Source organism: Dicentrarchus labrax, unplaced genomic scaffold (assembly GCF_905237075.1).
Source record: "Dicentrarchus labrax unplaced genomic scaffold, dlabrax2021, whole genome shotgun sequence".
NCBI lineage: Eukaryota > Metazoa > Chordata > Actinopteri > Moronidae > Dicentrarchus > Dicentrarchus labrax.
The window spans coordinates 6973672-7001321 of record NW_026136718.1 but is presented as its reverse complement, the minus strand read 5'-3'; the positions used below and the strand labels follow the sequence as shown (position 1 = coordinate 7001321).

Below are 27650 nucleotides of genomic sequence, written 5' to 3'. Positions count from 1 at the left end.
AGACAGTTCTCACGCAGTTTTGAGGACTTCGCCCAGGAGATAATACACAGTCCGGAAGTTCAGTGTAATGACTTCAGCCATGACTCTCACAGGAAAACACTTTGAGCAAGTTATGTATTTTAATTAGAGCAAGAAATCTGGACACAACGCGCGCGCCGCAGACGACAGGTGGATTATAATTAGAAGTTAATTAACCTCGTGCGGGACATTGGTGAGCAGCCCATTGGCTAATTTCATGTTTGATTTTATTAGTGTTCACTGTTGACAGGAGGATCGACAGGATACAAGTTTAATTCTTACACGGAAACTAATGAATATTTGATAGTTTGCCACAATGGTGGAAGCTGATCTAGTTTCAGAATGTGAGCTGCAGTGTATTATTCATCAATGCTCAGGTACACCTGACTTCACAACCTTCCTCTTCGCAGACAATTGCTGATTAGTCAACCATTTTCTCTGAGGGTAAAGTCAATGGAAGTAGAACTACAGCTTATAAGATGTTTATTATGGCTTCAGGAACTAAAACGAGGAAGAATAACATTTCCTGGCAGTAGTTGTTTATCAGGCACACCTGTACAGTCCAGGACAACAATCCTCCAGTAAATCTTATCCTTGAAGCTTTTAATCTTCAGTGTTTGTTGATACTGTTAAGTGTTAAGTATTGAATCTCATAATAGTAAGAAGTGTTTCTATTCTACTTCATTTTAGTTCCCTCTATGTATGTAAATGGGCTGGAAAATTATTAGAAAGAGCTCTAAATATAAGGAAGTCCAACACTACAACACCCACACTAAGGTCTCAAAACTTTTGACACAAAAAAGGGAAACATTATAGGCTTCAAAAAGGTAGGATTTGTTGCATGGCAACTGTATTTGGTTGCATTACATATTACACCTAAACTTTGACACCTACCATGCTCAAGCCAGATGTGAAGTTGATTGTTTTTTTTTGCTGTATTGGTGCCAACAAAGCAACACTTTGTTTTTAAAGTTCATTATTTGTCCAAATGTAATAAAAACAAACTGTAATGTTGCATTTTTTCTCACATTTCATTAATCTCAGTAATCTTGTAATGCATGTAATTTTTTTAAATAGCATATTAGTTACTCATATTTAATTAATTGTAGATATGGAGGAGACCAGTGACTTGTATGATGTGTATGAGACAAACACCCCCACTCCCTGGGCAGACCACCAACACGAGTGTCTGGAGAATCTGGACAATGTGGACTGTCTCAGAAGGAAGATCAAGTATTACTTCATGAACCCCTGTGAGAAGTACCATGCTCGTGGAAGAAAACCATGGAAACTCGTACTGCAGATCATCAAAATTGCCATTATTACTATGCAGGTAGTAATGTCAGACATAATGTGAACAGCTGTTAATTGTGTTCTTTCATTCTGGTAACAAACGTCTTTCTTTCCCGTCTCAGTTAGTGTCTTTTGGGCTGAGCAACCAGATGGTTGTCACATTCAAAGAGGAAAATCTGATGACATTCAAGCACCTCTTCTTGAAAGATTATGTTGATGGAGGCATGGACACATATGCTGTTTACAGACAGACTGATGTTTATGATCACATTGATTACATCATTGGACAGGTATCTAAATGCTCACATTTTCTTATTATTTACTCCATTTTGCCACCAAGAAAGCAGGATTTTTACTCGCTAGTTTTTTCCTTTTGCTTTTGTGTTACTGTAAATCATTGTTGGAATTTTATAACGCTGCATGCTTATACGACAAAAAAGCTTAACAAGCTCCCATGACAAGAAGGTAGTATAGCTTGTCATGGGATTGGCCCAGATTGGACTTTGTTCATGTAGTTTATGTCATTTTCTTTTGTGTATTATGCCTAAATTTGCTGTAAAATGGCAGTTCACTTAAACAAGCTAACCTGCTGCTGCTGCTCTTTGCAGAGAGTTACTTCTTCTGTCAAATTGTCAAAAAACTGGACTTTATTATTACTGAGATTTCAATTATTCACTTCTAGTATGGACGTCTGCACAACATCACAGTCGGCAATCACGAATATAACAAAAATGGCTCCATCTACACCCCCCTGTTACTGTGTCAGGATTTCTACAGAAACGGTACCATCTTCCCGGGAAGTGAGACCTTTGAAATTGATGCCAATGTGGAGACTGGTATGTCTGCATGATTGTCTGAGTAACACGTGGAAAAACACAATACTTAACCCGGTTTAAGGAGGTTTTTTTTTGCAAAATATTTGACGTTGCTTGTTTTACGTTGTCTTTTTGTTGTGGCTTGTCTCAAACAGACTGCCTCGAAGTTTATCCGATGTATCACCCATCAGTGCGGGAAGTACTTCCACATTTTGAATTGCATTTCAAAAGGTTTTTACGTAACATTGTTATTATTAAGATTAAATGATTTTCCTCTTATTTTGTTTATGTGTAGAAAACCCCCTGAGTTAATGCACCTGCTCTGTCTTACAGAATGCTGTCTGTCAAGATCACATTTGTTCTCAAGGCCATAAATTTACAGACAGTGAGACATCGAGAGCTCCCAGACTGCTACGACTTCCTTGTCTTTGTACGTCACTTGATGTGTCTTCAAGGCTCAGTAAACAGTAGTGCATCACAACAGTCTTTGTCTTTTAAAAGCAGTGATGTGACACATCTGATCACTTCATTGCTGCATTAACGTTGGCAGCTATTTCTTGTGACCTCCACCTGTTCACACAGCTCAGACATGAGTTAAGGCAGCAATATGGAACTTTTCATTTTGTGGCCCCTGAAAAAGCAGTAGTGTTTCCACCACCTTGTTTCATTGATTTAAAAAAAAAAAAAAAAGGAATCCGACTGAATCCGACCTGGTGGCAAGCACTAAGCTTAATTATATAGAAAAAGCCAATCTTCTTGCTGATTGTCTGTTTACGTAGGTCATATAAAGGCATTAGTATTAAATTGAGAATGTTTCATAACCAGTTAAGAACTCCTTGCAGTAGGTTTAAAATCAAACATGAAAAGAGTCGGGGTAAATCCTGTATCTAGCTTCTTTGACACATTTAGTATAGGTAAGACTGTCTGCACACTGTTTACTATTTACTAGTTAAAGGCTATCTTTAGGGCCTGGCAAGTGAATGTGCAGCATTTTGGGTTTGGTTGTAAGAATGTAGCCCATTCCTCCCTTAAACTCAGCTGTCTGCTTAACAGATCACTTTCAACAACCAGGCTCACAGCGGCAGGATAAAGGTTGACCTGGAAACTGATGTAGACATCAATGAATGCAGAGACTGGAAAGTAACTGGAGCATGTAAGTTTTCTGAGCTGAATTTAGTATGTACAAAGGAATAGTCTGTATTCCTTTAAGCCCATGTCCAGGTTTCCTAGGGTTCATTAAGGCTGCTCTACTTTGCTGCACATGAAATCTGTTTGAAGATGAGAATAATTTTAATTTCTGTGCCCTCAGCTGCTAAGAGCATATACCTGACTGTGCTGTTTGACTGCCTCATCATTATAACGTGCATCACCTCCTTCACCCTCTGCACACGCTCAGTGATCACTGGGATTCGGTTGCAGCTTGTAAGTGAACTGATCCCACAGTAAAAGTACTGTTGTTATCACACTTCTTTAAAATCAACCCTGAGGGATGTAAGTCACAGCCTTTTTAACAGTGTTGGGTGAAACATTTACAGGCTCACAGTCAGTTTTACTTTTTCACTATTCATTTATGAAAAATGTATATTCATGGCTACAACAGCAGCCAAGAGAAGGTAGTTCCCTACATGGACCCTTGTAGTCAACGCATCCCTGTATATCCCTGTTTGATATGTTAAAAGTCCAGTGTGCTACATTAATCTCATTTGCAGATATAGTATATTTTCATTAGTGTATATAATCACCTGAATATAGGAATTGTTATGTTTTTTGTTACTTTTAGAATTAGTAGATACAGATGCTGCGGGTCACTTTCCATGGAGTTTGCCATGTTTCTACAGAAGGGACAAACCAAACACTGGCTGTATATGGGCATGTTTGTGTTATTCTTGTGTTTTGCTTCCACCATAGGCATAGTTTCTCCTTTTGTTGGAAGGGGAGGGTAAAACGAGGGAGTTGCAATCTACTAGATGCCACTAAATCCTACACACTGGACCTTTCAAAAGGATTTTTAAAAAGGGTCAGAAATTTACAGTGCAACTTACCTACATTTCTCGCTGTTGCAAACAGGAGTACACACTCTACTGCAGGAACGACTGTGGTAAAGAAATTCCATGGTCAGACAAGCTGGAGTTTGTGAATGGCTGGTATATCCTCATCATTGTTAGTGACACACTGACCATCATTGGCTCCATTCTCAAGATAGAGATCCAGACAAAGGTAATTAAGGGGATTTTGCTATTACAGTATGACTGAGATTTATCAATGTAAACCACATTGTCTTTCAGTATTAGCTGCTGTCTACAGTGTGCATGTGCTTAAAGGGTATCCCTTCAGTCCATTAGTTGCATTTTAAAACATGCACTGTTTCTTTTAGGTCCTCACAAGTTATGATATCTGCAGTATCTTCCTTGGGACAGGCACCATGTTGGTCTGGATTGGGGTCATCCGCTATATGGGCTACTTTAAGAAGTATAATGTAAGACTATACCGTCAACTACAGTACATGTATTTTAGTTTGTTGTGTCACTTGTCGTGTAATAATTGAATACCATGTCCATACTGTTTAAACTTCACAATCCTGTACAATGGAAATACAACAGTAGCATTTATTTTTGCTCTTTTACATTTGTTATTTCTGAAAAGTCTGCAGCTCTGAAAAAGAATTACTGCTAAACTTTGTTTTTCATGTTGTCTAAGATAGATCAGCCAGTATTTGAACACAAACATCTCCTCTTAAAGGGGAGTGTTTGTTACTGTAACAACACATCCTACGGGACCACAAAATATTTCCTACACTTATGATCAACAAAGCAGTGCCAACATTGTACCTTGGCATTACATGCTTAGGTTTTTTAAGGCCTATTCATGATGATGGCAAATTACAGGACATTTTGAATTGTTAAAAGATAAACTCCATCCTTGTGTGTGTTTTTCCAGATGCTTGTCTTCAGTGTGCATTTTTCAGATGTTTTACCAAATGTTCTGTGGCTATTTTCAGATTCTCATCCTGACACTCAGGGCAGCTTTCCCAAATGTTATCCGTTTCATCTGCTGTGCTGGTATTATCTATCTTAGTTACTGTTTTTGTGGTTGGATTGTCCTTGGCCCGTATCACGAGAAGGTAAGGACTGCTTACATAATACAAAGAAAAGTCTGGATTTTCGCAAAAGCCAAATCAGAATGTTTTCAATTCTAAGCAGGTTCTGCTCGTTTAAATAATCATCAAGGACATCCAAAAATAAAAACAATCTCTCTTCGCTTTTTGTTTTAGTTTCGGACCTTGAACACGGTTTCAGAGTGTCTGTTTTCCCTGATCAACGGAGACGACATGTTTCCCACCTTTAAGAACATGAAACAAAAGAGCAGCCTGGTGTGGACTTTCAGCAGAGTCTACCTCTATACCTTTGTCTCGCTCTTCATCTACATGATTCTAAGCCTTTTCATCACAATCATCACCGACACCTATGACACCATCAAGGTGATTTTTCCTCATTTTATACATTTGTAATCCATTACTTTCCTTACCTAGTTTTACAGGATGATCAGATAGTAAGTAACAGAAAAAAGATATACTCAAGAAGTGCCTGAAAAATTTACAGTACTTGAGTACATTTACTTTCCACCACTGGAGAGGAGTAATGTTTAACTTTTTTTAAACAAACTGTCACACTCGGTGTAAACTGTCACTTTTCTGGCTCATTTAGCAACAGCAGCAGAGTGGAACTCCAACATCAGAGCTGCAAAAATTCTTGTCCGTGTGTAAAGATCTGCCAAACTCTGGTGTGTACAGACTCAGTGAGAACAACAGCTGCTTCTCTAACTGCTGCATCACCAGGTAGGTCAAATACAGCTCACTCCACTAAAATAAAAATGAACCGGCCAACGATGGTCAATGTATCCTTCTGGGGGCGGGTCTAAGATATTGGTATCCTGGCATTTGCTTTTTATGTGGTAACGTCAAACATTTTGGGTTCCCCTTATTAGTACTTATTAAACTAATGATGCAAGTGCAGTGTGTCAAAGCACCTTTTAATACCCGATGTAGTCACTAGAATCTAAGCTGAGCCATTTTCTCCTTTCAGGTTCAGGAAGCATCAAGAGAGGCTGACTTCAGAGGCATAGCAGGTCTTCAATGTGGAGACGCTGAAAGGCTGTACTGTATAAACTATAACTTGATAATTAATGTGCACTTTATACTGTTATGTTCAGTTGGAGGGTCTCTGGAAAAACGTTTTATTTCTTTGACATTATGCTATAGGTTTGCTCAAGTGATTGATTCAATGTGATGTGAGTTTTTCAGTGCTGAGAGGACCAAACCCAGTGGACATGAAGGTTAGAAGGTTGACACTTAAGTCTGGCTTCAATATGATGCACTGATGCAGAGAACACTTTGTAAATATGCTTATTTATGTTTATGTAGATGAGAAAAGGTTGTGACACCCATTTACACCGATGTGTATTGTCTTTGGAAGGATACTCCTGTTGTACACTGAAGATAATAAATCCAGGTTAAATAAATAAGTTGTAATGTAAGTTCACGATATTTTATTTCTCCATTGTCAGGAATTGGTATCAGTATAAAAGCTAAAATAACATTTCTTTTTTTCACACTAGTTAATCCCCGGTAAAATCTTGTTACAATGAAAAAAAAATCCCATTTGAGTTTATGGCAATAATAACTCCACCAATACAACCTTTAACAATGTAAAACTGACAGTCCTTAAGTCTTCAAAAGCAATGCCTGGAAGCAGATTCTATAAATGGCTCCACTAGTCACCAGTGCAGTAATAAAGGTGGATATGGACCTTTATTTCCCCAGAGAAGATTTGTCCATTGACCCTCTGAGTTATTCTTGTAGAGGTCAATTCAAATCAAGATGTACCACTCTGAAAGTCTTAATGTAATAGCAAATGGCCAGAACAGGCAGTGCAATGTTCCAATTTGCTTAATTGTAGTACCTGAGGTTTATAGAATGTTTCTTTAGTCGATCATAATCCCTTCAGTTTGGCTTATGTCCTTGGAATAAAGTACTTATAGTCCAAACGCGAACCACCACCACCAACCACAGTTTGTATGAGTGGCTTGATGCAAGCCTCCAGAGTGGGCAGACGTCATTGATACAGAGGTCCCTGATTAAAACAGGCAGCAGGGGGCGCCACAAAAAAAGGTGGCAACTACCCAGAGATGCCATCAGATATCTAAAAACAAGTTTTAAAAAAGCAAAAGTTCCCACAGTCACAAAGACCAGTTTTGTATTGTTTGAAACCTTGATTCCTTTTAGTGTCCCTTGTACTCTTGGCAGTCTCGCAGGAATGTTGTGAAGACGATCCAGAAAGGCAGGAATCAGATATGTGGGTTACAAAAAAAAAAAAAAAAACTCATAAAAGGAAACTTGGCTACTTCATCTGTTATCCTGAGACACAAAAAAAATGAAGTCAGTCTGGTTTAGATTGGGTGACACCAGGTGGCAAGACTCGCTGCTCCTCCATCCTGTTGGACTGGGAACGCAGGATGAGACTGAAAAAATCCTCATCTGGAACAGTTGCTCCCTTATTTGCAGAAGGTGGAGCAGCACACCTCTGGTCGTTCAGCCGGGAGCCCTAAAACATTGGACAAGGGACAGTACAGTTATATTAGCTGATGCTTAGTAAGAGCATTGTAGAATTTTCCACAAGTAGCCCTGTCAGTTTATGGAAAGCTCCTATAAAATTAGGTCTGTTTGAGGTTTTACATTCTGTATTTGAGATACCTAGAAGGAAATAATTCTCCTTATTTGGGTGTGATCAATTCAGTGTTTCTGTTAGGAGTATAAACCTCCATAATCTAAATTATTGCAAGACGAATTATTAAATCAAAAGCTTTAAACTGAACAGAAAGTCTTAAGAATCTTGTTGATCTGACCTCAGAGCAAATGAGCACTTGGCTCAGTGTAAAGCCAACTGTTTCCCATCATGCACTGGGCTTCTGCAGTCAGGGAGGAGCAGCTGCAGCACCTGGCTCTGCGAACTGCAGCCGATTGATCTCATGAGATTATCGCTGCCTATGTCGACGTGACACTACAGCAAGTCAGGTATTACACTGAGCCAGGCTTAACACACGATTCGGCACAGGCCTTGATTATCTAGGAACCACCCAACTACTTTGTCATAATACACCTGTGACACACTGGGCGTCTTGAAGTTATTTTCAGTGATCTTCTTGCAACCACTCAAGACTCAGAATAAAACATAAAGACTCAGTTCAGTGGAGTTCAGAAATAAAATGGTGCACCAAGATATTTACTTTCAACCTCAGAAATTTACAAATGGCTTTGAATTTAACCCTCTCTACACCTTTCCACTCTGTAAACAGAAAAATAATTACAAGAAGTGGATTGAACACTCAAAACTGCAAAATAGTATCCATTCAAAAACATGGCTGAAAAGGAGGTAGGTTAAGCTTTCTTTCAGAGGTCCGTAATTTCAAAATAACTTCCGAGATTCTCTTGGAAAGGACGACGTAAGGTGGTACTTCTTATATGGAAAATAGAGACCTGTTTAATTGGTGCACTTCACTACTTAACATGCAAAAATGTAATCTGTGCACAATAAAGCACCCAATTCAATACATGGACAATGAAGTTTCTAATATTAAATTAATACTGAATGATTATTTATTTGGCTTTTAATGAATCAGCCTTTAGTTTTTCTCATAATTAGTACAAACTATATAGTTCTTTCAAGGAGACCTCTTGAAATATATATTTTTTTTAGTCTGTAATTTCTAAATCATTTCATAATAAAATGTTACGAGAATCTATATCTGTAATGTGGAAAACACTATATGCTTTGGCAGCAGGCAATATGCTGGATTTTTTTTTCTCACCTGGCACTTAACAAGCATGTCGAAGAAGACATCATCCCCCTCAGGCTGCTCAGCGCTTGCCTCGAGACGACTGTACAGGGAGGGTGTGTGAGGGGTATCTGTACTGGAGATGGGGGCTGGAAGGAGAAATTTGTATTAGTCACGATGCGAGTGGTGATACTAAAGGAGGTCACAAATATGGACAGTTACTTGAATTTCATCACCTTGTGTTTGGACTTGATCTGTGCTGGAGGTGGAGGGTGTACGAGGCGGGTTGGAGGTGCTGAGACGTAAGCCAGGAAAATGGCTCAAGCTGACTCGTTGGTCGTCCAGACGACGGGCCTGGGAGCTGGCCAGCAGCTCCAGGAAATGACCAGGATCCTGCAACGGTGTTTCGCATTCCAAAATAGCTAAAAAGAGAGTTATTATCTGTGGGTGAACTGTATTAAAATTGAGGATGACTGAGTTACGCCTTTTTTCTCCTCTACACAGCATTTTATTCTTATTTTGTAGAAGGTAGAAAAAGAGCACAAAAGACAGCCTGAGAAGGGTAAAAGATTACAGTTATTCTATGAAATCTTTTGAGCATCAAACACACCCCATAGACATAAAAGTTGGCTGTAAAAAGTACTTTCATCCTTCATGGAGCACGAAGGCTGTGAAAAGCTTGGATGTATGACCATTACAGTGGAGTGCGATAGTTATGGGTACAAAAAAGGTCCAGAGAAGCTACTTCGCTCAGTGAAGGATGGAACTACACACCTTGTGAGTGTTTGATTCTCAAATCATAGATTTTGGGGGCACATCACTTTAACATCATCTTTGACACAAAGGATTAATCACACAACATTTAATATGTATAGGACACATCTGTGGACACGCTGCATTCACACCATATAAGGGCAGAGGTGGTATTGGCTTGTCTCTACCTGATACTGAATGTCCACCACAGCAACACTCTGAATATGAGAAAGAGGTTTCCAGTGTGTTCCCTCCTTGAAAAGGCAAGTCAGAAAATTGTACTATTACATATGGTGTGAACACAGACACAAACACAAGGGACTAACTCACATTTCCTTTCAGCTACAGGTGGGGTGGAGGAGGGAGAGGAGTGAGCGGGGAGATGGCTCTGGCCATCCAGTAGGGAGCACCTTTGGTCGTCCATTCTGTTGCCCTGGAAACGAGAGAGGAGGTCGAAAAAGCCATCCTCTCCAATAGTGTCCCGTGATCCTGGCTACAGTGTTTAAAAGAAACACACACAAAACAAATAGATGTAATAACACTGGAAAAGGGCTTCAGATAATTAAGGCAGTCTGGACATCTGACATGTTTTTAATGGAAATAATCAAAATACAGGAAAGAAAGGAGAAACCAGGTAGCTGCACTGAATCACTTCCTTCTAAAACTCTCCTGTTACAGAAATTATTTTTAGTTTAGGGCTAAAACTATTGACCGTATGAATAAACAACTATTTTGAACCAGCTGAATGTTACCTTCCACTTTGGAAATGTCCATCACAACCTCTCAGACATTTGACAAACCAAGCAATTAATTCATGAATCCAAAGAATACATAAAAGATGAATGGACCATTAAAGTAACTGTTAGTTGTAGCCCTATTTTAATCTGATGAAACAGATGTTCATAGCGACCAGAGTGCAGTAAATCTGTGCTGACTTTTGGAGAGTCATCAAATGAAATCAGGACCAAAATTTGTAAAGGTATGGATTTGTTCGTGTGCATAGCATCTTAAAAGATACAGTAGAACTCCTGTGTGTTGTGGACAAAGTGTTTTTGACAACACTGTATAGTCTGTAATGCCAATTGACTTGATTTCTTTGGAAACACATGAGCCAGAAACAATGATCACACAAAACATTTCCACTTACAGTCTCAATACTGTATGTGAATTGTGAGGCTTTGTCATAGGATACATGTTTCACTTTTTACTGTTTCTTGAGGGTGACTCATTATTGCTTATAAGCCTCTTGTGGCTTCCAGGGATGTTATGAGTGGGCAGGATAATCTACTTTATTTAGAAAATACCTTAGGAGACACAGAAGCTTCCAGCTCAGGAGCAGAAAGCTCTGTGCGGGTTTCGTGTTGGTCTTTAGATGCTTTGTTGTTCTTCTGCTTCTTGCTTTTCAGCCGGTGGAAGAGGAAGAGTTTAGTAGAAGCCTTGATTGTGTTGTTTTTTGAAGCCCCGGGGAATACTTCGTCCTCCCAGTCCTGTACATTCAAGGTGCATACAGAATTAAATACCACTGACTAATGTTTCACCCATGTTAACACTAGAGGTTCTCTGCAAAGTTTAAGCAGGTTACAACAGGTTAAATTTAAGACTTTTAAAGACCTTTTTAAGACCATTATGAATGCAATTTCAGATATATTTGACATCCATACTGGCCAAAAAAAAGGGGATACAAGGGAAAATTTGTATTGGTTCCACGTTAGTTTCGATAAGTAGTTGTTGGATTTGTTGTTCCTGTAGCTAACACACAGCTGATTTAATTCATTTACATTATTATTATTATTATTATTATTATTATTATTTTTGCTTCACAATAATTTTAAAGACATTTCTATGCACCAAATTAAGGAAAACTGCACTAACAGTTTAATATGTATCACCCAGTTGGCACTTTCTTTGTCAGAACAGCAGTAGCTTCATAAATTACTTTCTATTAAAAAGTAAAGTCATTATTTTCTAATTATTTTTAGATTATTAGGAGCAGTGCTTACAATTTGACTGTTTCGTTTTTAAATTTGTTTAATATAAGAGTGAGCAACTTCCACTGGGTTGTGCCTTGTCAAGTATTTTTATTTTACTTACCAGATGTGCCGATGATTCTCCAGTTTGATCTTTTTCAGGACTTGGAGGTTCCAGGTTCTCTGCACTGCCTATTCTCCTGGATGGAGACTTGGGCCCTGAAACAAAAATAAACAATTCAACAATGTGGTCACGCGTTATAATATCTATATATTCACTTTCACAACTACAGGACAACAATGATTTAAACGGTGTCCTGCGGAGTGTTGAGTTAACATTCAGTGTAAAATGTAGATTTTTGAAGTATTCTAAATCCTTCACTGTTTACATTCAGGTTTTACTAACTTGCAGTATTTGCATCACCTCTGTGCACACACAAGTACACTAGAGAAACAAACCAGGAACCAACTCATGAAATAAGATTTATTATGTCTTGTGAGGTCAAAAACTACACAGTGTTCCTTTCACGTAGCATCGTAACGATGCAGCCTTTTCTGGAGATTGGAAAAGTAAAAAGATTTTTTACATCTCTAAATATGTTCAAAAAGATCATTAACTGTGTTTTTGGCACACATGCAGCTAAAAATACAATTACTAAGACTGACAAGTGTAATGCTAACTAAATGGATTTGTGAAATTGTTCTGAAAATGACTGGCTTTTCTGATGGGTGCGGATTTACCTGAGAGGTTGGGGTAACCCTGGAGGCTTGCTGACAGAGCAGAGCTGTTTGTGTTCATGTTGCGAAAGATGTTAGGGTGGAGGTTGGAGTTGGACTTCAGGCCTACGACCAGCCGTAGGTCCGACAGGTTCATCCTGGCTGTCACTTCTCCACTTTTGTCTCCAGTCTGCAACAGTAACAACATCGAAGTTAAACTCAATGTAAGCGTATCATGCCAAACAACAAAACACTATCGCTAAATGGGATTTATTGTTACACTTTGTAGTGTGTATGTCCATAAAAATCCTTATTCATGCGTAATACAAATGCAGATTTATTCCCTGCTGTTCCAAATACAACCAGTAGAGGGGGGTGTGGCCTGATGGCAGACTGATTGGACTCTTAGGGAGGAGGTGAACCTAAACAGTCACCTCTTTGGCAATTTCCAGATGTTTCTCAGCGAAGTACATGGCTTGCTGATGATTCCCCAGGGCCGTGTGGGCATTTCCTAGACTCCAGTACGCTCTTCCTTCACCGACTCTGCAACGAGACACAGAGGGAAACAGGCTGAGCAGCTTCAGATGAGATTATGCAAGAATGGGAAGGGCATTCAACGCTCATACAGTACAATAACAACCTGATCTTAAATGGCTTTCAACAGCTGGTTTTCAACAATTCCATCTACTTATAGGAAGAAAGTATGAGACTAGAATGTAAATAGACATTTTCAAAAGCAGTAAAAACTGATTTTTAACTATCTCTGTGTCGCTCCTATTACATCGCATTTTACCCATTTTATACCTTTTATGTGGCTTAAATGATAATGTGCCTGTGCACATTTATACTATTAAAGATCTTGGTTTCTTTTCCTAAGACTATAAAAATAGAGTGGTACTCCCACACTAGGAATTGCAGCATTGCCTTGTTAGCTGAGATGTAGTAGAGGAGAAGCCTATATACAGTACATATATATAGTCTTTATCTGTAAACCAAGTTTTCAAGCTGTCATCTTTTGATGAGCCTGTTACAGTTGATTGAGGAGGAGGAAATTATTTTAAACTTAATCTCAAAAGAGTATTGTGTTTTATAAACGGATAACAAACTTTATCCAAAATATATCATCTGTAAATAGAAAGTCTGATAAGATGTGCATATGAACTTGCACATCTTTGCAGTTGGATCCTTTTAGATAGTCTTCATGGTTGCATCTCATAGCTTGCATTATGTGTTAAAGATGTGTTAAATCCCATAAGCAAGACCCCCAAATGCTGTTTTTCTGAGGCTTTGTCTGCTTTTCAGTGTTTTTGCAATTTACTGTAGCTTCATGGGTGTTACCAGCAACACCACACAATTCTGCCAGATAATTAGTTCAGGGGCCACCCACATTCAGACTGTACATGCTCATTATACATCAAAGACAGTTTGGTGGAAAGCTGACAACAAATGGCTTTTATGGCCGATACCTGTCGCTGAGGTCCTGAGCAATGACCAGATGTTTGAGGTGGTAATCGATGGCTCTCTCATAGTCCTGAAGTAGTGTGTAGGTGTTGCCCAGACTGTAACAGGCCTGAGCCTCCACTGCTTTGTCCTTCAAAAGCCTGGCCAGCTGCAGAGTCCTCCTGAGGGCAAAATAGAAGAGGAGGAAGAAGGTCAAAGAATGTGTAGGGTGGGAGCTGGAGAATGATAGTTATCTTCTACTTTCTTTTCTTTCTTTGTTGTCAGTTTTGTGCTTCTGCCTGAAGAAAATATTGGAGTAAGGCTTTAAAAACTTTTGAATTAAATCAACTATTGCTCCTATACATTGGCACACATGTCAGTGGTTATTATAAATGACTGTATTGTATTCAGAACTTTAAATAACCAAAATGGTAACATTTTAAGTCTCCATAGTTAGCATTTATAAGTAGTAAACAAACATTTAACAAGTGGTACTATTATGTACTTTAGATTTAAGGACATTTTAAGTGTTTATTTAAATTAAGTATTTGTCAGAAATAACATCTACTATGAAGAAATTGCATATCTGTTTTATCATATTCTTATTCATATCCACCAGCCTCCACTTATGAATGTCCACAGGAGGAGTGATATTTGCTGATGAATACATTAATAAACATTTCTCTCTACTTACAACCAAATTATAGTGTGTTATTTATTAAATATTTATATACTGCTTAGAAATGCCAAATAGGAGGACATAAAGTAAAGTGTTGCACACAAAACTCTGCTGGTGTGATGAGCCAATTTCCCATTGGGGATCATTAAAGTTTGATCAGTTTGCTCTTCCCTTATCTAATTGAATTATGATTATGTATTCATAAGCGAGCTAGCAGAATATAGGTGTGCAGTTACACTTGAAGCTTTTACAGTACAAAGGAAAAAAAAAAAAAAGTATTTCATGATCTACACTGTGCCAAAATGAAAAATAACATGCTAGTTTCATGTTCAAGTATGATGATGATATACAGACACTATTGTACGTGCCAATAACCATCACAATGTGAGAAAGTCTTTAAGCCTCACTTGTTTACTCACTTGTAATGACCAGCCGCCACTTCAAACTGGCTGAGGAATATGTGAGAGTTGCCAAGGTTACAGTGGGCCCTCCTCTCAGCAGACTTATCCCCAAACTCTTTAGCGATGAGCAGCCGCTGCCAAACAGGACAAACAGTAGGGTGCACATTACTGCCAGTAAGGTCAGGATTAACAGGAAACATTTTGAGGTAATCAAGACAGACACAACCTTCACAATCAGGGCGTATATGGATAAAAACATATATATCTCTTCTTAATATTAGGTGATATTAGACAAATGTGTTGGTACTTGTCTATCAAAAGGCCTTATAAATACAAGGGAGAATGACAATTTGAACCAGGTGATGTGTAACAGACACTGAAGGGGTACTTTTGACTGTCACCACAAGTTTGCCACCTACCTTTTCATGAGCGACTACTGCAGTTTCAAATTCGCCCAGCAGATAGTAAGTGTTGCCAAGGTTACCATAGGTACGACCCTGGGCGGCCTTATCGCCCAACTCCTTCACCATGCTTAGGTTTGCTCTTTAAAAAAAAAAAAAAAAAGGAGGACAACAAAGAAACACATTTACATATAATATACATGGAAACCTTTAGTAACTTAACTTTTTTGTGACTTTTCAGGCCATTTGCAACAGAGACAATGATTTATTTTTGTTTCCATGTGATGAATTAACTATGCTAAATATTATACAGACTTAAATAAAAAAATAACAAAATAAACGTCACTAATGTATTTGTGTGAGTTCAGCTAGTAAGTGGTTTATGTAGCACCACCATATAGCAAGTTTCATACGTTGGAAACAGCAACAACTTTACTCTTACCTTTTCACAGCTTTTGTACCTAAGTCAGGAGTGAACATTACATTTACTGCATAATACTACCATGATCCATTTTACAGAGATTTTACCTACAAGCTGGTTGAGCAGACAAGTGGGAGCACAACTTCATGAACAACTTGTAAACACTGCCAAGAAGTAGAAGTTGAGGCAGCCATGGTATCAGATGTTACATTTTATATCCGAGGCATCTGGCTCACATTTTTTCAAAAAAAGCAACCACGTAGGGCTTTAACATTTTACTCAAGGATACTTTGATACAAGGTAGAGCAGTGGGCTGATGATATACGGATTATATTCACATTCAGGATGATAACATGAATGAATATGGAACTGAGAATTATCTTGTACATAATACATTTAAAGAGCAAAGATCTTTATTTGCCCAGAAGCGGAGATCTGATATTTTACTGGTATGTAAGAAGAAAAGCAGATTTGTTGAATGTGCGGTCTGAATGATTGATTTATATTGCTTTTGTAAATATGGATGATGCACAAAGACTGAGTTGGCTGAAACATTTAAGTTAGCCTGGGAGAAGAGAAAAAAAGCCCTTTATCAAGATAAAACGTAGGCTTGTAGCAGTTTTTTTCAGTGTACTTTCTGTGCAAAAAAGCATGTTCTGTAAAATGGCAGTGTCTTGTAATCCCATGTGGGATGACACAGGATAAAAAAAACAACAAACTAAACTAACAAGGTTATTTGGGGTGGGATTAAACCTGTCACTCTTCTGTTGAGATACTGGCAATTTAATAATCAAGTCACTTGTATCATTCCTCAGGGCTTTCAAAATAAATGCAAAACAGCAGATAGTCAATGCGTAGAAGTAAACAGACACCAACTCACTCATAGTACTGTGCAGCTTTCCTCAGGGCTATCCTGGCTTCCTCCGAGAACTCTCCTGGATCAGCTCCATTCCAGCAGATGCCCTTGCCCTTGGCGTGGTAAACGTTCCCGAAATTATACAGCGCTCGAGCCTGCCCAACCTACAGCACGCACAGCAGATTTTCACAGATGGAAACCAGAGTGACCAGTGCTGTAATTACATACTTAAAATACACTGACACCAGACCTGCTTGTTTGCATGCGGGCTGGCAAACTATTCTAGATGTTGGTAAGCCGACGTGCCGCACTCATCGTGCATACCAAAACAGTTCTGTGGTTGCAGAGCATGTCATGTGGTATGATTGAAAACAAATTTAATCTAAATCTAATCAAATAGTTTATTTTAAAAATGTAGTTAAATTTACAGAACAGTGAAAAGTCATCCTTTGTCAGTTTTGCTAAAGTAAGAGGACTCATCTAAATAACTCTCTTGTAGTACTAAACTATCACAAAAATATGACCAACCTTATCATAAATGGCTCTGGTGATATCCAAATGTCTTTGGCAACAAACCACTGCTTCATCATACCGTCCCAAAAGCTTTAATGTGTTCCCAAGGTTGCCACTGGCTTTTGCCTCACCAAGCTCATCTCCAATTGTTCTGGGATTTCAAAGAAGAAAACATTAGAAAATAATTAGACTTGAATATTAGTGGATTACTAAAGTGTATTACGAAAACACAAGAGGCAAGAAAGTAAATTAAAGCTGCTAGCAGCAATATGGTGGAGTCGTGTAACAATCTAATCATGGGGGTGTGGGTGAAAAAAGGTTATAGCATTTGTTCAGAATACATTGTTTAATCTTAGATTATCTGGGTTAGACCTGGATAAAACTGGTGTTGGCTCAAAAATCCCACCAGCAGGAAACACAGGCAGATATGATTTTAGAACTAATTAATATTAATGTTGTAAAATCTACCTGGTTAGTGTGAGGTCATGCCGATGGTACTCCAAGGCTTTGTTATACTCTTGTAGGTGAAAGTAGGCATTTCCCAGCTGGCTGTAGATGGCACTAAGGATTTGGAGGTCCTCTGTTCCAACCTGGATGGCAGATTCAAAGAAGGACACACCGGCACGATAGTCACCAGCCTTGCAGAGCCGCTCACCTTCCAGAGCCAGGTCCAGGCAAGATGACTCCATCCTGCAGGGAAGTGGGAGCTACATGAGAAGCGAGAGGGAACTCTATGTCCAAAAGTCTTGATATTGTTGACTGTATCAGGAGGATTCCAAAGTTACTGCACTCCAGTTTTGTTTAACCCAAACACCTTGTGGCATCCTCTGTGGTTGGCAAATTATTAACATTGAAGTAACAAAAACTGCAGTTCCTCAAACAGCCACTTGAGGCTGGCTAAATAAGTGAATCAATCTGCATAAGGCCTCATATTAAAATGCCTAACTTTACAGCAGAAATAAATACGTTTACAGCCTGGCACAATAAGCGTTTTGGTCTCTACACCCAATTTTCCCCCCATTCATGACAACTCTACGAGGTGTGAATTTTTATATTAAAATATATATATATTTTAGTTCTATTAAGGCTTGAAGGTATACACAATTAAGGGAATGGTCACTTTGAATGACAAGTGGGTGCTGTCACATACAGCTGTTTTTGATAACCAGGCTTCATTCAGCCTGCCTCAGCTCAGCCCACACTCCTCGTTATTTCCCCTTTTTTGGATGAGCCTGGAGTCAAGATTTCCAAGATTGGGACGACCAGAGCCACCGCACATTGAGCTTCACAATGGCTCTTCGGAAACCTATGGGTGACGTCACGGAGACTACGCTTTTTAATTATACAGTCTATGGTGAGATCATAGGGGATGCAGTAAATCAATAAATGAAATGAGGCAAAGTGAAGGATCAAAGGAGCTAAATTACACCCCCACTTTACATAAGTACACACTGAGGAATGCCTTACTGTATTTGTTACTCTGGACATGGATAGAATATTCAAGACAAAAGATTTAATATGATAATTGACTGAAATATCAAAACTAGATTTAAAGGCAGCAACTAACATTTATCTTAATATAGACTAATCAGCTGATTATTTTTGGATTAGTTGATTAATTGTTTAGTCTATACAATTTCAAAAAATCTTAAATCCCAAGTCCAAGGGCACCTCTTCAAATGTCTTGTTTTGTCTGACCAACAGTCCAAACCTCAAAGATACTCTGTCATCTAACTAGTTTAAAATAATGTAAAAGATTCCTCACATTTGAAAGGCTGAAACCAGTAAACATTTGGATAAAATACTTAAAAAGAGAACACAATTATCAAAACCTTTGTCAATGAATGCCCTGTCAATCAACGTATCAAGGAATTGACTTCTTGTTGCAACAATTCTAAACAACCATATCCTTCTCACAAATGTCATGTCCCAAAATGACAAAATGCAGGCAGTGTTATCAATCAAATTCAGAAAACATTGTGAATACACCACCAAGTATAGCACAGGACTGTCTTATGTGTGTAGCATTAAGCCAATCAACCTTTTTTTGATCACTTGAATGAATGATCCTTTCTCAAACTGGTGGCATTTACATACAGACACACAAACAGCTAATGTTAAGCTGAGAGAAGTCCAGACCATGTGTAGCCAGAGACGAGAGCTGTAAATCCAAAATAGGACGGAGCATTTCCTGTCTGCCGTGAGCCTAAAAACTCCAAAATTACACTGGAATGAAAATATGTGCCTTAGATTTAACCGTGAACACAAAGTAAACTCAGATGTGTCTGTGGTAAGGACTACAATTTTATAATCTCCACTCCCTTCCTACTAAATAAGACCATCCCCTTTTGTCAACCTCCAACTAGCATTACATCATAAAGATTGTAAAACAAATCCAGTCATGCATGGGTGCACAGGTTTTCCATCTACAGGACTCTAAATAAAGACAGCCACCATTTACTTCATTTGTAGGACGCAGTTTAAAATCTAAAGATGAAAAGCTGAATGTACTTTATTGCAGCTGACTGATCCCACATTTGGACCAAACAATACTGCACTCAGACCTAGAAGGAGGTTATGTATTAGGTGGACTTCAATCTCTTTTTTTCTACTAAAAACACAGAGGTTAAAAATGCTAACCTGGCTTTTGAGATAACATTTTAAATTTAGTCATGATTTTAGTGCAGATCATATGAAACCCAAATGACGTGCCCGCTTAAATACAGGTTTATGACTTGAAGTCAATGTCACCCATCAGTACAAGTAGGACTTAAAACATCGAGCTCGCAAATGGTTGTGCGAGTGCTCTCTTCTAAGCTGACCTTTAAGCCCCTGAGAGACCCAGTATTAGGGCTCCCAGACATACAGCCCTTCCTCCCAGTCCGTCTCCTGACCTCCCAACAAACTCTTCAGATGCTTTCGGAAATTGATGGTTAAGGTTACGGTTATGGTCTGCCACTTCCAGCATGTTGTGATGCCTTAACTTGCAGCTTTCTAAAATAAGAAGCTTTATCTCCATCAACCCTGTACTACTTCAACACACCTTGGTGGTAGGGACAGGAGTATTTAATCTCAGCTGGACAGCAGAGACCTTCTCTCGAAAATGAAAGCTGATGTAGTGACTTCAGAAACTTGTATTCTAAATCTCCATGTTTGTTTTTTATACTTCTACATAATTAAAATATAACATAATAACATAACATATTTATAACATATTTGCCCTTGATGCTTAAAGGTTATAAAACCTAGGGATGGATTTGTCCACCATACAGATAATTTAAAGTTAAAAAACAGAAATAGATTGTTCTCTTGTCTAGATTAACATGCTTCCTGACATCTAACAGAATAATTCATTACGTTGAGTCAGTGTGAACTGACCCGGCTTACATACCTCTTGCCTTTCCCCATTCTGATGCACTGAAGACAGTCTGACACGACGGACATTTCAAGCTTCTTGATCACTTTCTGGAGCAAACACCGCTCTGTCAGCACAACACCCTTTACCTTCTCTTCCTTCACGTGCATACACATAACGCATGCAGCCACAATGTCCCAGTTTCTTGAAAATAAAGAAAACCCAACTCCTTTGGATCTGCTGCCTCATCTAAGTGTGCTCTGCTAACCTGTGGCAACAGCAAGACAAAGGACTTAATCCGCTCAGCGTTCACATTGACCTAAGCAGTCAGTGGCCAGGCCGGGAGACCTTTTGTACAAGCAAATACAGATTAACACCAAGTTGTCACCAAGCAGAAATGAACGAAGGGAGAGTGGTCAGCTCAGCCGCCATGTCTAGCTGAATGTCGTATTTTTTCTATCACTTAGCCATTGGTAACCGGCGTCTCTAAGCCACCTGATGGTGTGTGTCACTTCTAATTAGGCCAGACATCAGTGGTAATTATAGCCACTTTAAGTGGCTCCAGCAAACCCTAAGGCTATTTGCTCAACACTCCATGAAATAATCATTCAGCGGCAAGCTGCCCGGATGGGTAGGAATTCTTCTACTGACACCTCAAAAATAATTTACCTGCATGATAATATACATTTTAATGAGATCGGTTATTCAATGTTAGATTTCCATAATTCTCAATTATTTCTTGGGGCAAATCCCACAGGGACGACATAATACTGTATTAGAAAAGAAAATTCAGAAAAAAATTTACACCACATCACAATCCCTCCCTCCTCTCCAAGGCCTCTAGTAACTCAGCTGTAGCCAATCCAGAGAAATCCACTTGTCTAAATTAACTAAGAAGTCTGGAACAACGTGCCCTCTAGGGGAAGAAACAATAAGTTGCCTCAAAGTCAGGGTGAGCCAAGGACCGGAACAAACCATGTGACATTAAAGCTGCCATCTCAGTTGGTCAAAAACCAGCTCAATCATTATATAACCAGGGAGAATTTGAATTACATGTAGAAACGTTTTAGACTAGTAGATAATCACATAATTATGCTATATAAATTCATTTTCTCTAACAGCAACTGGGGGCACAGAGCCAATATTAGAACTTCTCTAGTGAAGTTTGTCCTCTTTGCTTGTAGGTGGGCACCAACATTTTATAACACACCTAACAGCTTCCTGCTATCTGGAAAAGATATTGCCGTTAGTGACTAGACCAGCTTGTTATCAGATCCTGTCAAAGACCTGCAGGCTGACCGGTTATCTGTTACTGAACACAGACAGGAATTCATTTAGAGCAAAATGTGCAGATGGTACACTAACTTGACGAGGCTTGTATGTAATACCTAACATTACAATGAGGTGTAATATGTGTTAACTCTACACTTCAATGACAACATAGCCTGCAATCAAGTGCATCTTCTCACAATTAATTCACTCTTGCCATGAAATATTTACATTGCGGTTAGTAAGGACCTCCTGTAGTCTGCTCAACATCCTTTATCAGTTTGCCAATAAGGTGTTATGTTACTGCCACAGAAAATAACTTGTTGTTCCTTATTCTTACATCTATGTGGACACAAATAAATATAAACTGAAGTACAGGCAGGTTTGACTAAAATTACAATTTGAATACATAATAAAATATTGAATGATATTTGAACATTTAACTGATATTCCCTTTAGACATAACAATATCACATTTCCACATATAAATTAATGTTCAGTTAACTGTCACAGAAGACTAAGAAAACCAGCAGACATTGAAACATTTGCCACAAAATGTCATATTTTTTGCTAAAAAATGTGTTACTTGATTATCAAATTTTTCTCTATTTTTTTGTTGATGGACTAATCTATAGTTAACTAATGTTTCAACTCTAATCCATGTCAATATTCAAGCTATATGCGTTTAATAAAATATATGAATCACAGAATTAAGATAATTTTGCAGATCAATATAGAAAGATACCATATTACAGTTATTGCGATGCCTCACACATCAAAACACTTAATATACAGCCTACCTCTGCCGCACATGAAGTAAATATTCCCTGTCATGTGCACAGTGCGGAGAAACGCTGCAATACATGACAGTCAGCCTACCAGTCCTAACAAGATCCTGGGTGAACACAGCCAGATAATTAACCACATGATGGATCCCCGTCAACTGCCAAGCCAGAGGGGAAAACGAGTATTTGAAAAATGTTTACAGACCTACTGACAAGAAGTAGAAATCTACACACTACCAAATGTGACAGTCACCGAGAAAGGCTGAATATGTCCACGCGTGGTCTCCACAGGACAATGCAAGGATTCAGCAGTCATACTATCTCTGTCCCACCTCTTATCTTGAAACTTGAGCTGGCAAGCAAGAGTAAACACTCACTCACACACAGTGTCATGTGTTTGCGTCAGCAACATCATCTTTCACTAGTTAGTCACTTTGAGAAGATACAGATGGGACACAGCCTGCGTCACCAATGTCTGTATTAAGTAATTAAATATGTATTAAATATGTAAATCAATTCTTAAGTTGCCATACATTTTGTAGAAACTATCAATCAAGCAACAATTCGGATAGGTTGTTAATAATTTAAAAAAATACCTAAAATGTACTAGTTGTAGTTACTGAAATGTTAATATATACTGCTTTTCTCAGTCCTCTATGACAGTAAATTGATTGTTTTTGGGTTTTAGACTGACAGTCAGTTTCCAACTTTGTTCAAGGAAATACTTTCCCCCCTCATTTTTATTAAGACTTTGTAAGACTTAATAAAAAGGTATGTACGGTTCAGTGGCATTTAGTGGTGAAGTTGCAGACTGCAACCAGTTGATTATATTTCCGCCTTCCAAGAGAGTAGGAGAAACTAGAGTGGCTGCCAAACTCGCAAAAAATATATAAAGCCCTAAATTGAGTCAGTGTTTGCCCGTTCTGGGAAACATGGCGGTTCAACATGGAGGCCTCTGTGGAAGACGACCCACTCCCTCTGTAGATAAACATTTTCATTCTAAGGTAACGAAAAACACAACAATTCTTATTTTAAGGTGATTAAACACTAATGAAAACATACCTATAAATATAATTTCTACCAACAGATCCTACTAAACACACAGGACTTTTAAGATGCAATATGCAACTTTAACAATCAATAAGTAGAAAACATTTTGTGGTCATTTTATCAGACCGGTGGGATACTAACTTGATATCTGGCTATTATTAGGTATCCATTTGAAAAGGGGTAGACTGTGGCAAATCCACATCAGTGCCTGGCTACACTGCGGCATCCAGATGTTCACCTGCTATACGGTACAGGCCGAGTGCCAAGAAAACCCACACAAACCTCAGACTGTACGTCTGAATCAATGCACAAAGAATTTGTCTTGTTTGTGCCAAATTCCCCCGGCCATGTCAAAACAGACTAGGCAGCATTTTTCTTCTCTTCACATCTCCCATTATTGTGGTGATAATGTGCCCGCGGTGAGCTTTTTGTTTCAATATCTTCTGCACATACCGCCGCATTGAGCTGTGCTGGACTTGTTTGACTCCCTGTTGGCTTCAATGAGTCAATTATCCTATGACCTCATTCACTGGCTGAAGTGTTTCACCCAAAGAACTCCAGCTGACTGCATGATTTTTTGTGGATTGAATCATCCTCTGTGAACTCTAGACAGTGTAGTGCACAAAAATCCCAAAGGGTGCAGCGGTCTCTCATGCAGGGACCACAATGTCTGGCAACAATCTCACCATGTTCAAAGTCACTTTAGCTCTTTGTAATATTTGTCAAACAGTAACTTCGCTTTTGACCTGTCTGCATATTATGAATACTCCCCCCCCCACTGGGTGTTTGAATTGAATTGTAGCTATCAAAGTAAAGAAAGAAAAAAGAGCACATATGGGCAACATCAGAAAATACGGCACTAAAAAAGTAAAAATCTGCAGATAGCAGCACGCTAGGAAAATAATACTGACATACGAAGCAATATCACCAACATTGGGACAAACATTTAACTTTGTAGTTGCATTTGTTTCCACCGCCTCTGACCATGTAGCATTGTACAAGCTTATCAATAAAGAAACACTGAAGGACAAGTTCAACAGGAACTGAGATGTATGACCCTGTAAGAATGAGACAGAAAGTAGCAAATATTGGCCCTTTCACTTTTGGTTGTTTTTTTTCCCGTAACACCAATTTAAGGTTTAAGAAAATGGCACAGCAAATCTGTCTTTACCAACATCTGTAACATAAGTGTTTCTTACAAGATTACTCGTGTGGAAAACTACTATAAGTATGAAGCAGCTCTTTGCTCTGACTAACAGTTAAGCCACATATGCTCATGATAAAAGAGCCAATGTAGCATCCTAAACCATAACCATTTCAATATGAATATACGCCCAACCGGTCCCTTTCCAATTAAGCAATGCTCTCTAAAGTGAGAACCATCGTTTGCTTTTGAAGAAAGCTGAAAAACCATCATTAGAGACTCAATGCTAACCCTGCATGGGAAAAGAGGTCACAAGCAAATTTAAATGGCAAACTGGGCTGCGACACCATCACTGTAGGCTACTCTGTAATCATTGCCTTTCTAAAAACTACCAGTAGTCAAGTGTTAAAGGAGCTTTACCAGTAATAATGCACATAAAAATGTAAAAGCCAACAAGAGCAGATTCAATACTTGAAGTTAATTACATTATTTGTGTCCTAAAGCAGTTCTTCTTAAATGGTTAACCTTAAGGATACATTGGAGCACTGCAGGAGGTATGTGACATTTGGTTAATGTTAATAAAAAACACAGATATAAATTTAGGTTAATTATAAACCACATTTTATAAACGATATTCCTATTATCAATACAATCTTAACTGCTGTAAACTGTCAACTGCAGTAAACCCTCAGGAAAAGAGTTTGATCACTGCAGCCGCCTGCCACCACCGACAATGACAGAGATCCTCAGGGAAGCTCATGTTTCTCACTAAATGCAGTTAACTGTATTGCAACTTATCACAAACTCGCAGTTCAGTGAAACTACAATGCAGCCTTAGTTAGGGTTGCACAAGGAATATATCCACATCACAATAAGCTGCAATCTTTTGACAAAACAGCGTTATAATGAAGCACTGTAGTTCTCCAGATGTAAGAAAACATGTTAGTTTGGTACAGACTCCAACAAATGTCACATTGTCTTTATTTTATTAGATTTTTGTCATTGAAAATTAAAACTGTGATGCAAAAATCATGATTCCCACTAATGTTTTTACCATATCATGAAGCCTTTGTGTTATTGCATGAGGACAAAACAAACTGGTTTGCCAAGCTGGTTTCTAAACATTTGAAATTATTTCTAAATAAATCAAAATCAAAAGTTTACACTTAAAGTATCAGATCCCGTTACGTTTTAAGAAAACAAGGAAGCTGGAAGTTATTCTCAGTATAGATGACACAGCCTTCGTGATGATGGTGTGTTTTGGGAAATGTACTAGAAAGCTTGAAATGAGTCAGTTTAGTATGAACATGCCACCACATGTTCACTGTCTGGCTTAACAACAAACAAGTGACGAGTCACTTAGTCTGTTAATATAAAGACGGAGTCAAAGCAGAGTGGGAAGAGGGTTTAAAAAAAAAAAAAAAAAAACTCACGTTAACACCAAAGATAACAGACAGATGGTCGCTTATACTTTCTAGAAGTGGAGCGCGACAAAAAAGAAACAAACTCTTCTCAGGTATTTATTTCACCTACCTCAAATTGAAGAGCGTGAACACACCATAAATATGTCTTCAGCTGTAGGACAAAATTAAAATGTTTCCCTCCCTAAACTTAAAATCTTCTAAACTAATCTCCCAGTTGTTTACAGAGTTACAAACTCTTCCATCTGGGAGGAAGAGGAGTCTGCTGTCTCGGGAAGCAGAAGTTGAAGAAGCCACTCCTCGCGCTGAAAAATCTGCCTCCAATTAGGATTCCACGGTTGCTGCCTTCAAGTGCCATCGGAAATGTTGACATCGCTACATAAAGCGAAAAACGACCGACCAATCAGACGTGCTTTAAATGTGACGTTTAGGGGGCTGGGGGGGAGGAGTTGAAGGCCCTCGTTTATGTGTAGTAGGTCAATATGCGCCGAAAGATCACATTCACAGGCCTCTCCTGCCCCCTGCCGCACAACGTGGCTCTGTGCTTGCTCGATTGCTTAAAATACAACAACAGCTACCTAAAGTAACAACGACATGTGAATGTTAACGCGCTCTACTTCCAACAAAAAGCAAGGCTGAGTAATATATTTACAAATATGTTTGTTAAGGCTTAGTTGAACCTGGAAACCGACTCTTCCGCCAACGCTTGAATGCAGCAAGAGGTTTATCAAATGTTATAATATTTCAAAATAAAAGCCTCTTAAATCTAATGTGAATTGTAACATTTGACAGTCTAATTTCCCAAAACACCCAACAGAGTGTATTATAAATATATTTTATGAGGGATCTGTTGAATGCTAGGCTTCAGGCTATAACTGTTGTTGTGGAATATATTGTGACACAATCAAAAGCTCAGTAAGAGTATACTGGAAGGACTTTGTAATGATATTGTTTTGTCGAATGATGTTTCTAAGATCATGAATAAACTTTCAATCTTAACTTTTCTCTTTTGTTTTCCATTATATGCTTTTTACATCATCGATTCACCACCCAGAAGCACAAACTGTCAGACCCAAATATTAAAATTACAACCACGAGCCACATTATACTCTCTTACCTTTACCAAAATAATTATGTCCCAGCTACATTTAAAAATATGGCTAATGAGTCTGCTATATCTATATCTACTGGAATAAAAACAACAAGCATGTGCTAATAGATTTAGTGAAGCTACTGTGGCATAGACCCTGACAGTGGACTAAATTCAGTGTATATCAGTCAGTATAGTAAGCACAACCTGGGACTTGGATCATAGACTGGAATAAGTTGCACAAAAAAGGATTTGCTCTTACTTCAACAGGATAGGAAGGATCAGAGGGTTACTCGCACCTGAACTTTTTCCTTTTGTATTGCATTGGGGATTTCTCTGAGTGCAGAAAAGCTGAGACAAAAAACAGGAAAAGAGAGAAAGGAGGGAGTTCCTGTCAAACCCTTTGAATCTACAGTAAACCCTTAATGTTA

General features: G+C 38.6%; 2 protein-coding genes across 4 annotated transcripts; one reads left to right on the top strand and one right to left on the bottom strand.

Moving 5' to 3' along the window:
• The first annotated feature begins 9 nt into the window (after positions 1 to 9).
• Positions 10 to 6659, top strand: mcoln3b (mucolipin TRP cation channel 3b). Its single transcript, XM_051377972.1, has 14 exons — positions 10 to 211; positions 1128 to 1351; positions 1434 to 1601; positions 1994 to 2147; positions 2282 to 2357; positions 2460 to 2556; positions 3180 to 3279; positions 3436 to 3548; positions 4194 to 4343; positions 4501 to 4602; positions 5125 to 5247; positions 5398 to 5604; positions 5831 to 5961; positions 6209 to 6659. Exons 2-14 carry the CDS (start codon positions 1130 to 1132, stop codon positions 6246 to 6248), a joined length of 1683 nt encoding a protein of 560 aa, XP_051233932.1. The 5' UTR covers positions 10 to 211; positions 1128 to 1129; the 3' UTR covers positions 6249 to 6659.
• Positions 6657 to 26482, bottom strand: LOC127350908 (G-protein-signaling modulator 2). Of its 3 annotated transcripts, XM_051377969.1 has the most exons (16): positions 22768 to 22845; positions 22530 to 22672; positions 17574 to 17795; positions 17121 to 17256; positions 16617 to 16756; positions 15334 to 15457; positions 14933 to 15048; positions 13861 to 14016; positions 12829 to 12937; positions 12419 to 12584; positions 11802 to 11896; positions 11015 to 11197; positions 10041 to 10203; positions 9194 to 9379; positions 8991 to 9106; positions 6657 to 7726 (listed from the first exon to the last, which is right to left on the bottom strand). In XM_051377969.1, exons 1-16 carry the CDS (start codon positions 22828 to 22830, stop codon positions 7562 to 7564), a joined length of 2283 nt encoding a protein of 760 aa, XP_051233929.1. In that variant the 5' UTR covers positions 22831 to 22845; the 3' UTR covers positions 6657 to 7561. The 3 variants fall into 3 exon arrangements, with proteins under 3 accessions (XP_051233929.1, XP_051233931.1, XP_051233930.1); XM_051377971.1 differs by lacking the exons at positions 22530 to 22672; positions 22768 to 22845 and adding an exon at positions 26242 to 26482; XM_051377970.1 differs by lacking the exons at positions 22530 to 22672; positions 22768 to 22845 and adding an exon at positions 20497 to 20775.
• Positions 26483 to 27650: the final 1168 nt, after the last annotated feature.

Coding starts and splice junctions, on each gene's coding strand:
- mcoln3b (XM_051377972.1), top strand. CDS start 1,130: ATGGAGGAGACCAGTGACTTGTATGATGTGTATGAGACAAACACCCCC. Junction 2,358..2,459: donor TTTGAATTGCATTTCAAAAG/GTTTTTACGTAA, acceptor TCTGTCTTACAG/AATGCTGTCTGTCAAGATCA. Junction 4,603..5,124: donor GCTACTTTAAGAAGTATAAT/GTAAGACTATAC, acceptor GGCTATTTTCAG/ATTCTCATCCTGACACTCAG.
- LOC127350908 (XM_051377969.1), bottom strand. CDS start 22,830: ATGACTGCTGAATCCTTGCATTGTCCTGTGGAGACCACGCGTGGACAT. Junction 22,673..22,767: donor GACATATTCAGCCTTTCTCG/GTGACTGTCACA, acceptor CTGGCTTGGCAG/TTGACGGGGATCCATCATGT. Junction 7,727..8,990: donor ACATGCTTGTTAAGTGCCAG/GTGAGAAAAAAA, acceptor CCAATGTTTTAG/GGCTCCCGGCTGAACGACCA.